At 54.7% G+C, this 12773-nt stretch overlaps 1 protein-coding gene across 3 annotated transcripts in view; it reads right to left on the reverse strand.

The window, feature by feature from the left end:
• Nucleotides 1–12773, reverse strand: part of LOC121350942 (myosin phosphatase Rho-interacting protein-like) — a 73603-nt gene that overhangs the window by 36385 nt on the left and 24445 nt on the right. For all 3 annotated transcript variants that reach the window (XM_041462737.1, XM_041462735.1, XM_041462736.1), the window contains exons 4-7: nt 6099–6250; nt 4113–4197; nt 546–756; nt 6–165 (exon numbers count right to left, since the gene is read on the reverse strand). In XM_041462737.1, the coding sequence (XP_041318671.1) occupies nt 6–165; nt 546–756; nt 4113–4197; nt 6099–6250 (608 nt within the window). The remainder of the gene's footprint in view (nt 1–5; nt 166–545; nt 757–4112; nt 4198–6098; nt 6251–12773) is intronic.

Consider the following 12773-nt stretch of genomic DNA (forward strand, 5'->3'; position numbering starts at 1 on the left):
TGTACCTGTTGTTCGGGGTGCTGGGGCTGGGCGGGCTTGGTGGGGGTGGCAGTTGCTGCTCTTCCAGCTTCGAGTCTTGTTTGGTCTTCTCCAAGGAGAAGTACCCGCTCTCGACACGCGTCTTCCGCCCGCAGTCTATCCGGTCTCCGTTCATGGAGCTCTCCTCTAAGGGACAGAGAAGTCACCGTGCTTGGTTTCAAGTCCAAGTTCTGCTTTTAAGAAAGAAACACCCTGAATCCACCCAGGACAAGAGGCAGGTGTGAGAGCAAAGTTGGTCTGGGCACCAGCCCCATGCGGTGCTACCTCCTGCACCCTTGGCTTTTCCACCCTGAGCAGCCCTCATGCCCATGGAGACGGTGGGATACTCTGCAGGGAACTGGGGATGCTGATCCAACCCTTGGGCTAGGTTTGTACAGGTGAAAGATCTGAACTTTCAAACCAAGAAATGGGCAGCTGCAGCTCTGCATTCATTTCCATCCCTGTCCTTCCCAGCACAGCTCCATGAGTGCAAGGCAATGGACACCTCACCCATCCCCATCTCTCACCTTCTTTGCTGTCCAGCACAGGATCCTTCATGGAGCTGGCAGCCCCAGCTGGGCCCTGCATGGGGCTCTGGGCTGGGCCAATGCCACTGCCCCCATCTGCTTGGTCTTTGCCCCTCATTTCTTCCTGCCAGAGCGTGGACTTGGTGGCAGGGACCTTCTCAGCGCTGGGAATGTTGCTGCTGGTCACAGCCATCTTAGCAGGACCAGGTTCCTAAAAAAACCAGTTGACACAGGAAGTTAGAGAGTTTGCCCCAGCTCCACACTCAGGGTCTTGGGCTTGGCCCCGAGGTGTGAGCTCCACATAGATTGGGTGCTGCCCATGCCACAGCAGGACAGGGATGGGACAGTGACATGTGTCAGTGCTTTATGCCCTTTTAAAACATTCCCCATCATCTTCAGTGCTTCTCTGCTAACAAGGAGCTCTGGAGCCCATCAGATGATGGATGGTGCACCTTTGGTGGCCATAGCCTGGCCAGCCCAGGTTCAGAATGTGACCCAGAAGAGGCAGCAGCTTTCCCAACTCCTTCCTTGGCTTTGTTCATTAGCAGATGTTTTGCTGTTGTCATATTAAACTTCTGCATTCACAGATTATTTTTCTTAAAGCCACTCATAAATCAATGACAATTAACTCCCCTTTGGATTGTGGGAAGTTTTCCAGCTGCTTGTTCCCTTTCCATGGAGCAGGGAGGAATACAGGAGTGCACAGACTGGCAACTGAAATCTGGGAACAAGGGCTGCAAAGAGCATCCTCTCTATCCCCTCCTCCCACATCAGGTGGGTTTTAGCCCTGCACCTCCACTGGCATTTGCAGGGCTGTGCCAGAGCCACCAGGGATCTCCCAGGGAGTGTGTCCTGGCTCCACACACAGCCATGACAAGCAGCAAATGACCTCAATTTTTAAAAAAATCCCCTTGGGAAATTTCACACTAAAGGAATGCAGTGTTGGAAGTAAATGATCCAGAGTTCACGGGCATCCTGCTCAAGAGGACCCTGCTGAAGCAGAGGATCAGGCCAGTCTCCAAGGTCCCTTATACTCTCCTTCATTGATCCAAGCCCAAAGCTAATCACCAGCTCAGGATATATATCTTTATATATCTCTTACACACACCCCCATGTAATTATTTGTAGATATGTATTTAATTAGGCAGAGATGTGGGCCAAAAAGAAGTCTGTGAGGGAGCAGAGACATTAACTCTCTCCTGCTCAGGGGTATGAACAACTCCAAGAGGCAGAATGCATCAAAATCAGCAAAACCAGCCTCTGGTTGCACGAGGTGTGTCTGGGCACGCTCTGCTTACCTGAGCCTGCCACACCCCTGTGCAAACCCAGGGCAGAGCCTCAAATCCCACATTTCAGCCCCAAACCCTGTCTCAAGTTCCCAGGGGCAGCAGGCAGGCACAGGCATTCCAGTCTCTCCTGCTGTGGGAGCACAGCAAAAGCTGCAAGAGAAACCTGCCCTTTTCCCCCTAAAATTGCAACCAGCTTGCAAAGCAAAGTGAAAACACCTAACACTCCCTGTTGAAAAATCTGCAGCAGGAGTGATATTCATTGCATTGCTCCCACCCTGGTGATTTTGCAGAGGGATGATGCAAAATGATGGGGGGAGTTGAAAATGACCTTGATGCTCCAAGAGCATCCAGCTGTAACCAAGGTCTGCTGTATCACAGACAAGCAAAAGCTATGGAGAGTGAGAAAAAGCAGGAATATAAAATTATTTTTTTATATCACAAAGGTGCCCACCCCTCCCTAGTGTGTGGCCAACTTTAGGAAGAATGCAAGCATTCTCCACCAGCACATGGAGAGCAAGCTGAACAGCAGCCAACTCCAGGAGAGGCCATTTCACAGAAAAGAATTTGGTGCTGATTTTCTCCTCAGCATCCTCTTTCCTTCCCTGGACCAGCCACCTGCATCAGCAAGATCTGGGAGACAGAGGAAAGATGCTGCTTCTGCCTTTGCAGGTTGCTCCTAAGTGCCTGACACAGCACAGCATCCATCAGCAGCAGCTCCCACATGGAGGCTGGTTTTGCAAAGTGAATTTGAGCCTTTTTCCAGCACCGTGGGGATGGAAGCCATGGGATGGAGAGAGTGCAAGGAGGGTAGCAAGTAAGACAGGGTGCTCTGTCCCAAGACAAGAGGGCAGTGTGCCACAAGGGTCCCTGGTCCCCATCCCCAAGCACCTGGGGAGCCCATCTGCCCACAGGGAGCCGGCATCCTTCCCACAGCCACTTCCCTTATTTGGTGCTCAGGAGCTCAGATCCTGTATGGTTTCCAAGAAGTTGCCATGGTGATGAAATGTAACCCAGAATGATGTTTTTCTGGCTCTGTGCCTCTTGTCGTCTCCACCCTGTCCCCCTCCTGAACCCAGCCTGGGTTTAGTGGTGCACCCTGGCCAGGGTGAGCATCCCTGCCCTGCTGCATCCACTCCCTGGGGTGCCCCAAATGCAACAGTCCTCTTCTTGAGAATTGAGGATTGACAACTCATAACATGAAGGGAGGAGTCATCTTCCCTGGAGCATCACCAGAGCCAGCACTTGAGGGGTTGTTCAGGCTGTGAGGACCCCAGACCTCAGCAAAGGGTGGCTCAGACTTACAGCTTGGTGTGCAAAAAGGACCATCCCCTCACTAACATTTCTCCCATTGCCCAGAACATCTTTATCCAGTGGAGTGATGAAAACTTCTTCAAATAAACACTGTATAAAACCCATCCATGGCCCAGTTTGCACTAGGGCCATCCTTGGAACTTCATCAAAGAGGACCTGAAAACCAAAGCTCAGGGGAGCCATACCAAGGCTCAGGGGAGCCCTGGTGCTGGTTTTGGTCCCCAGCAAGGCTGGAGGAGCCCTCCCAGCCGGTTCCCTGTGGTGGGACACACATCCAGAGGTCAGGCGGCCTCAGGGACACGGCTGTTCTCAGCCCCGGCAAGGGACGAGGGTGGCCCTGGGGTCACGTTCCCCATCTGTGGGACTGTCCCCCATTCCAGCCACGTGGGAGCCAGGCAGGAACGAGTGAGTCAGAGCTGGCCCCACTTTTTACCATTTATAGTCAAAGTGAGCACGAAGCCACTGGCGGGTCCCTGGAGAGCCCAGCTCCGGCCCCCGGAGCTCCCAGCCTGGCCCTGGCCTTTAGTATTTTCCTTTCATTCCCATTATCTCTGGGGTCATCTCTAAGGGAGTAACTGGAGCCCGATGGAATTTCATCCTGTTTCCAACGAAAAGGCCCATGAACAGCACCTCTCCCTGGTCCCCCCATGGGGACCATGTGGCTTTGTGGCCACTCCCAGGATTGTGTGCAGGGGTGGCACCACAAAACAGCACAAAGGGGGCAGAACGTGGCCCCAAAGCAGCCAGGAAAGCAGGAGTGTGTGACCCTGGAAGTGATGACCAGGAATTAATTCGCACTGATCTGCTGCCCTGGTTTGTCCCAGCTCTCACCCTCCACACAGGCAGCATCACAGGGCTGGTGATCCTGATGGCCTGGGGGGATCTACCCCAGGACCAGAGCAAGGCCACGGCCCTGAGAGGGAGGCAAGGGACAGGGTGACAGTGTGTGTGTGTGTCCCTGGGTTACCTGGGGAGTTGGGGGCTCTACCTTCCTCTTCTTCTTCTGATTCTGCTTGTTTGTCCTGGGATAGACGATCAGCATCTCCAGCCACCTGCAGGCAGAGAAGCAGAAGGTGAGGTCTGTGCCACAGGGACAGGAGTGATGTTGACCTGGTCATGGTCAGCTTGCTGAATAATACCCAGAACCCATCCCAACCAGCTCCTGGCAGAAAAATAAGCCAGGAGAAGAGGGATGACCCCAGGGTGCTTTGGCTCAAACCCTGTTCTCTGCAAAAGTGAGGCCACAGCCAAGGCTGACATGAGGCAAGAATTCAAGGATCCTGAAAGACAGTAGAGAGGGACAGAGCCTCCAGCAGGACCGTCCCTTGAGCGATGCCAACACCCGCACACTGCAGACAAAGCGCTTTTGTCCAAGGAAGAGCAGCATGAACTCGGCATTGAGAAGTCCTGTGTCCTCCCACCGTGGCCTGACAACCTGCCCCCGCATCTCTGAGAACTCCACAGGGATCCCTGGACCACTGGAAACATTCCCACGTCAAATGTCCCTGCTCCCCTTTCCTTCTCCCCCCATTTTGCACGCTGCTGCTGTAAAGCGTTCGGAGATGACAACATCAAGTGGGGTTTGGTTAAGCAATGAAAGCCAGAAGCACAGAATGAACGTAAAATGAATTCTCCCCCAGCCAGGGAAATCTTCCTGTCATGCTGCAACTGCAAACAAAACCAGCCTGGCTCGGCCCCAGAGTGGGAACTGCTTGGGGATGATTAATGCCTGCAGTCAGGAGCAAACGCTCTGCTTCAAAACCCATCGCTGGGCTGATGAGCAATAAATCAGCCCCACCTCACTCCGCAATGCCTCTCCCTCCCACGGCAGGCAGGACCAGCAACAAAGGCTGAGCTGGGAACCAGAGCGTGGGGAGAGGGTGGAGAGAGCAGGACACGGGGGCTGGCCATGGTTTGGGGCAGTCACTGCTCCTGCCAGGAAGGAGAGGAGCTCACTGCCCTGTGCTGTGATTCCCACATGGCTCTGCATCCTGGCTCCACAGCCACTGCAACACGCTGCTGTGGATGGGGCTGGGGGGACAGGTTTGCCAATTCAAGGTTCACCTGTGCTTGCTTGTCTCAGTAGGGCAGGGAAATTTCAATGCATGAAAACACTCATCTGGTCAAAATCACAAATTCTTGGTAGAAAAATGTCTATTTCAACAAGTATTTACAGAACGAGGGGAGTCTCAACAGAAGATAAGGCTTGGAAATAGAAATCTCAGCAGAAAGTGCTGACTCTGCTGCTGCCAGGGCTGGGGGAGGCAGGAGATGCGGTGCCTTGGGAACAGTGGGAAAGAGCAAGTGTTCATCCCTTCAACTTCCTGATGGAGTTTCAAATGTCAAATTTTGGGAGGGAGGGATTGAGCTCTGGGCATTCCATGTGGGAAAGGCTCTCAGGTGTGCAGCAGCACAGCCACACTTTGTCACTGTGTGCTGGCAGCTCGGCTCTCCAGGGCTCTGCACCTTTACCAGCACCAGCTGGCATGTGAGTGATGGAAGAGGATGTTTCTAGGTCACCACCCAACACTTGGAGTTGGGAAATTCACCCTGATTTGCTCTTTTTAGTGATCTAATCTTCGGTGTCACTGAGCCACTGCATTCCTGTGATATTTTAACCTCCTTGGAGGTGAGATGCTCCCCTGGGACCAGGGAGGTGGGGAGCATCCACCCCAGGATTCTACACCCGCCCAGGGATGGATGAGGACCAGAGGGTGTATGGCACTCAGGGTCAGACATGCCAGCCCCAGAACTACTAGACCTGTACCAGTGGGCTGGGTGCCTAAAATGGGATCGGACCCCTAAAAGCACTGTGGGGTCACCCCAGCACCCAGAATCAGCCTGGGTATGCACAGCCACAGCACCCAGCCTTGGTCAAGGTCCTACCCACCTTCCTCTTGCTCCTGGCTAATGAAAGAGCCTGGGAGTGGCTGAGCCCCAGCTCTGCACTCACCCACTGATGATCTCCTTGTTCTCAGCCCGGATGAAATGCTCCTTCTCTGGTGTCAGGATGCACAAGGAGAACTTCTGTCCCGTCCGGCCCTCCCCGTCCACCACATCCGTGCACTGGTTCATGTTGATGGTGCCCTGCGGGAGCGTGGTCGGCTGCGAGGGAAAGGAGAAAGGAGCAACTTTAAGGAGAGAAGAGCAGAGGAGTGCAGAGCTGAGCCCTAAATCCTCTCCTGCAGGACACCAGGGTCCTACACACCAAGATGCTTTGCCCACAAGTAGCCAGATCATCTGTGTGCCGTGGCCAGTGCACAGCAAAGCTCTGTGCCACACATTGGGGGACACAGACCAACCAGTACAACTCCTGCCACACCAGTCTGGTCCACTGGTGCCACTAAGGTGCTTCTCCTATGCCAAACATCCAGGGAAGGATGGCTGCCCTGTTGTGGCACCTGGACACCAAGGAAGGGCACCAAGTGGCCCGCTTTGGTCTGCAGCCACAAGCCATCTGGGCTTGGTGGGGTGGCACCTGGGGACAGGGATGACAAAGCAGCAAGGTCCCACTGTCCTCAGCACAGGATGGCTCGGGGATAAACAGACACAAGCACCAGGTTTTTTCCATTAAAATTAAAAAAAAATCACATGGAGTTTGCCAGGGAGGAACTGCAGCATGGAAGAGACCTTGCTTGGTGGCTTTTCTGAACAGTGTCACCTCTCAGCCCCATAGCTCCAAGGAGACCTGGTGAAGTGGGACAGGTGATGGCCCCTGTGGCCCAAGGGGACACTGAGGGACATCCAGAGGGGTGTCAGCGCTGACAAGAGCTGACAGGTCCATCTGGAGCAGCGCTGGCTCATCCGATTACAGCGTATCCACCCGTCCCCAGTGCCTGCAGCCCTCCCCCCTGAGCCATTCCATGGCTCCCATGTCCCCAGCCTGCCTGTCCCCACCAGGCTCGGTGACACTGGGGTCCTTCCATCACCCCAGGGCAAACCTGCACCTGGGACATAAATGACTGAGGGAGAGATCCCTCCGAGCTGCCAACAGCACCAAAGGAGGACCTAAAGCAGTCTGTGGACACCTCCTCACCCTGCCAAAGCCTCCTTGTGCCCTCCAGATGGCCAGGCCAACAAGGAGACGGATTTCTGGCACATGCTGTGAAGGTTTTTACCATGGAAACCAGCTCCCCTGCCAGCAAAACCCGTCCAAAAGCAGCCTGTGCCATGCAAAGAAAGGGTGACAGGAGAGAGCTCAATGGCCTCAGCCTACAAACCCAGAAAATTCAGATCAGTCTCCCAGAGCTCCCAGTTTAGCCATCAGTGGGTGGTGGGAAATAGCCCCTTTCCCCAGGAAAAAGGGGAAGCTGTGTCCCTGGGTGGGAGCATCCTATGACAGCCCAGGGGTGGCAAGGAGCCATCACAGGTGCTGCAGCACTGGGAACGTGAGCTGGACCAGTTGTACATCACAGACACCAAACCCTCCTCTTCTCCTTGTGGAAATCAGCATCCAGAGACCCCCCAGGACGGAGGGAGGGAAAGCAAAGCCCTCCAGACCCCCAGCAGGGCACATGCCCAGCCTCCCACCCTGCACCGCCACGGGCAGTCAGCTCCTAAGAGGATTTTTTGTCTTAGACAACAAAAATAAAACCCCGCTTTCCGGGAGCTATAAAAACCCAACGGAAAAACTTTCTCCTGTTCCAAGTGGAGTCTTAGAAAAGTTTTTGTCTTGCTGGCCTCTGGCACGGCCAAGGCCTCCAGGACTGTAAGGTCCAGGTCCAGCCTCCTTCCCCTCCCAGAGCAGTTTTACACCAGGGAATTCAACAAAGACAGGGGGGTGAGGAAGAGAGGGAAGAGGGAGCCCCACAGGGAGATCTTGGGCCACTCAGTCCCTTGGCGCCCTGTAAGGCCCCAGAGGGATTTGGCAGGGAGCTGGCACAGGAGGAGAGGAAGAACCAACACCCTTCCAAGCCCATGGCAGTGCGGGGTGGCTGCTGCTGCTGCCCACACCCAGCCCTGACCAAAGCGTGCCCGGAGCAAAGGAGCCGGTTTGGGGGCTGGCCCTGCAAAGTGGTTTTGCCACTCAGCCCTCCTTGTGAAAGGTGAATGCTGGCATCCTGCACAGCCTGACACGAGTCTCCATCCAGCACTGCACCTCCGAGCCAGGACACCAGGAAAAAGTTGGGAACAAAGCTGGGAATGACCCTCTTCCACCTGGCCCCAGGGATGCACCCTCCATCCCACTGCAGCTCTCCTCCACCCCACACCCCTCAGCAGCAGATGAAACCTGACAGACCAGCAGCCTCACTCACTTGGGATGTAAATTCCTTTACACCATTTGTTTCCTTCCTTGGAGGCAGCAGAGGCACTTTGAAGTGAAGCAGAATGCAAATGGTGCCTGGTGGAAAAGCGTGTGCACGCACACAAACTCCACCAAGGAAAAGGGGATGGCTTGGACCCCTTCTTCACCTCTGAGCACCTGTTTCTGGGCTGGAGGGCTTCTCAAGGCTGGGGAACCTTGGAGAAGAATGAGCAAAGCTCGTCCCTGGCCAGGTAAGGACTGTGTGGCTCCAGCAGTTGGAAGGGAATGAATAAATAAATAAATGAAGAAGCAGAGAAGTGTTGCATTGCAGAGACACCAAAACAACAGGGCTGGGATTTCAACCAGCCCTTGAAGAGCAGATGCTTTGATACAAGGCTGAACCCAGCATCAGACCCCAGGGTGGCTTTGTGTCTGGGTGAGGCAGGAATGGACGCTCAGCCTCAGCTCCTGCTTGCTGCCAGTCCCCAGCTGAGGGACAGCCCTGTCCCCAGGCACTGGCCCTGCCTTTGCCCTCTCCCATGCATGCCAATGGGATGGAGCCCACAGGTACCCCAGAACTGGATCTGGTGGCTGGGTGTGTCATTTAAATAGGGGTAGGAGTGGAAGAACAGCAGGGTGTACTTCTGTGGAAGCAGAGGACACCATCAAGGCCACCACCACCAGTAGCAGCCCTCCTTGAGGCCACCAGTGCCACCAGGTGCCTCCAGCCCAGTCACTCGAGCAGTCCCTGCCCCTCACCAGTACAGGAAAAGGAGCACTTGCATCACACGAGCAGCTACAGCTCTCCAGGCTGCCTGTACCAGCAGAGGAACCAGAGACAAGAAACAATTGTGTTGCTGTTTCCCTCTGGAGTGACACATCCCTACTGACACACACACGTGCTCACAGTCCCTCTCCGTAACACACAAAGCCTATAGAGCGCTCTTCTCCTCCTCCTCTCCCTCCCTGGGTGCCCAGGCCGTGAGTCATGCCAGGCTCTCCACATCAACAACACCAGCAGCCTCTGGATGAGATGCAGGGATCTTTGGATGGATGCTCCTAGGATGCAGAGCTCAGCAACTGCAGCAGCCCCCTCCCTGGACAGTGAAAAGGAGGGAAAGAAAGAATGCGGACCTCTCAGAAGCTTGAAGGAAGACATCCCAAGTAGGGCATTAGTGCATCCTCCTGCACAGTGCTGGATGCTTCATGGGTGATGAACTACCAGGTACAGGAGCTGATGCTGTAAATCAAAAGGGTTTATCTGCAAAGTCTCTCATTTCCATAAGGCATTGCAGGGCTGAGGTAGAAAACCAGGATTATTTCAATTTAAAAATCTTTGAATTTTTTTCCAAGGACTTTCCCTGTAATTTCTAACACATGGGTACCACAGAAGCTTGATACAAAATACAAGGGAGCTTTGCTCAGGAGCTGTACACAGGATGTTTTGGAGCAGGTAACCCCACGGTCAGGCTCCCGAGGAGGGGCTCTGCCATGGCCTCCATGGGACATGGCCAATGCCCAACCCGTTGTCCAGGGCTATTACACAACGTGGGTTGATGAAATCTGGAACACAACCTTTAAAGAAAGGCGATGGGGCAGGGGGAGGAGGAAACCAAACAAAAGGGACATTTTACTTTCTGCCAAGAACCAGGAGGGGAAGAGAAAAAAAAAACCCACAACCATTTGTCTATCTCGCATGGCGGGCTGGTTGCCTTGGCACCAGGGCCTGGCTGTCCCAGGGGAGATCACAGCTCTGCTGTCCCACTCTGGGCTCAGGATCTGGCAGGCTCTGCCCTGGCTCCCAGCACTGCCCTGAAGCAGCAGCGAGCCTGCAGCGCCTGGGGAAGAGACATCCACACTGCCTCCATAAATGTGTCTTGACAAATGTTAATTCTCCCAGCTAAAATATTCATGAAGGTGGCTGCCGAGTGCTGCTCACTCACAGCACTCCTGAGTGCTCTGCAAAGGCAGCTCCTGTGTTTGCTAAAAGCTTCACCCATCCCAGTGCCTGGGCTCAGCTGATCACAGTGCTCCAGGCAGGATGCAAACAGAAGCAAGCAAGACCTCGCTGTCACACTGTCACGGGCACATCATGGCAACATGGAGACAACCACGGCTTGGCAAGGGCACAGACAGAGCTTGGACATGCAGCACCCAGCACCAGCGTGGCACTGGGAGCCTAACCCAGAGCCACATCCACCATTCCCACCCAGAGGCCACCAAGAAAGCACCTGGAAAAGTTACAGAATCATAGACACACCTCCAACCATTAACCCAGGGCACTGCCAGGTCCTCCACTAAACCACATCCCTAAGCACCACATCTATGTGTTTTTGGAACACTTACAGGAATGGTGACTCTACCACTTCACTGGGAAGCCTGTTCCTATGTTTGACCACTCTTTCATTGAAGAAATTTTTCCTAATATCCAACCTAAAACTCCTCTGGAGCAACTTGAGGCCGTTTCCTCTTGTCCTATCACTTGTTAGCTGTGAGAAGACACTGACCCACACTTGGCTACCACCTTTCAGGGAGTTGCAGAGGATCCCTTTTCAGCCATGCAAGGCGAGACATGACCTCCTAAACCCCAGCTGGGGATGCAGCTCCCAAACCCCAGTTGGGGATGCTCTGTGCACACACACAGGGCTGGCTCAGCCTGCCCTGAGCTGCCCAGGCGCCAGGCAGGCACGGCTGGCACAGCAGCAGGGCTTTAATGAGCCTTTTGGGCTTTCTGCCACCAGGCATGAGGCTATCGACAAGGCCACAACGGGGCCGGAGCGCTGCGGTGGGCAGATTTTATTACACTTATAGATTGGCTGGCAGGCTGAGCATCCTGGATTTATTAAATTAGACAAAGAGGTTGAAAACAACCTCTGTGGGCTCTGCAAGAGGATGGACTAGAGGAGTCACCCATTGAAGGGCAGCAGAAGGTTGTGCTCACACATCCCCGTGGCAGCTCTGCTTTCCCTGTGCCATCCAAGCAAGAGGCAGGTATCTTTTCTTGGCCACCTGAGCACACCTTTCTCAGCTGCAAACTTCCTGTATCAGTATCTACTGCTCAGTGAAAGCCACTGAGAAACCTCCAGCCATGCACCAGGCAATGGAAAAACAGGTTTTTACCACTGGCAGGGGAATCATAGAATCATAAAGGTTGGAAAAGACCTTTAAGATCTTCCAGTCCAACCACCAACCCAGCACCACCACCATGTTCACCATTAAACCACGTCCTCAGGTGCCCCACCACAGGGAGGTATCAAGCAACATGTTCCCTGCACTTCAGTACTTACTTACACCTTTTGCCCCTGTGCAAGAAACAGGGGAAGATGCCCCCAGATGTCACCACTGCCTGGTTTCACCAGCCTGAAGCCAGAAACCATGGTCCCTTTTCACAGATAGCACAAGCAGTGCCCTGCAGATGTGGCCTTGGCACCTGCCAGCGTGCCTCTGTACTGGCAACAAACCTGTGCCAGCACAAGAAAGGGAGGGGACACTTGCCCTGGTGTGCAGCCAGCAACGCAGAACATCCCCCAGATGGATAAATGCCATGAATGCCACTTCCCCAGCCCCACTGTTGACCCTGGCTTGCTCATCACAGGTGCAGCTCCTGAGATTGTTTTGCTGAAGGAATTCCCCACAGCCCCAGGTCACCCACCCCAAGGAGGTGGGATGGGTTAGCAAGTGCCACACACTCCTGTCCCTGCATGCCAGCCCCTGAAGAGCCCTCCTGAGCCTCCACCAGGACATAAAACAACATCAGCTCCCCTTTTGCCAGCGGGATGGAATTTTCTTCCTCGGGGAGCAGTTTGAGAAGGGGGTGAAGTGCAGGGGCTGGGCAGGAGAGTTCAGCCAGGGGCCGCTTTTAAGCAGTGTCGGTGTTTATGTCCACAGACAGCGAGTCTAAACACTGAGCGAGGCCGGGAGCTGCCTGCAAACTGGCTGGGTGCACCCTCGGGCTCCTCTCCCACCCAGTGCCACCTCAGCCAGGCATGGCCAGCACCCATCCCAGGGGTGCCTAGGCAGCAAGTTTGGGGCCACACACCCCATTTGTAGCCCCGTCCCCATGGGTACCCATCCGGCGAGCGGGTGCTGGAGCGGAGCGAGCCCGGCCGGGGCTGTGCAGAGGCTGGAGCCGGCTTGTCTTGGCCTTATAAGGCTATTTTCGCACTGCTCTTGCAGCTCCCAGCTGCTCCCCACTCCAAAGCAGGGTCGGAGTTGGCAGCCAGAGCCTAGCCTGCCTCCTTCCTGTTAACCTCTTTCCTGCTGAACAGCCTCTGAGGGGTCTGTGCATGGTGGGAACAGCCGCATCCAGTCCTGGCATAACCACCCAGGCTGGGCAGGGAGGGTCAGCAAACCCAGTGATGGTCACCAAGTGGGTTCAACCTC

This window comes from Pyrgilauda ruficollis, unplaced genomic scaffold, assembly GCF_017590135.1.
Source record: "Pyrgilauda ruficollis isolate IOZ18807 unplaced genomic scaffold, ASM1759013v1 scaffold16, whole genome shotgun sequence".
In the NCBI taxonomy this organism is placed as follows: domain Eukaryota; kingdom Metazoa; phylum Chordata; class Aves; order Passeriformes; family Passeridae; genus Pyrgilauda; species Pyrgilauda ruficollis.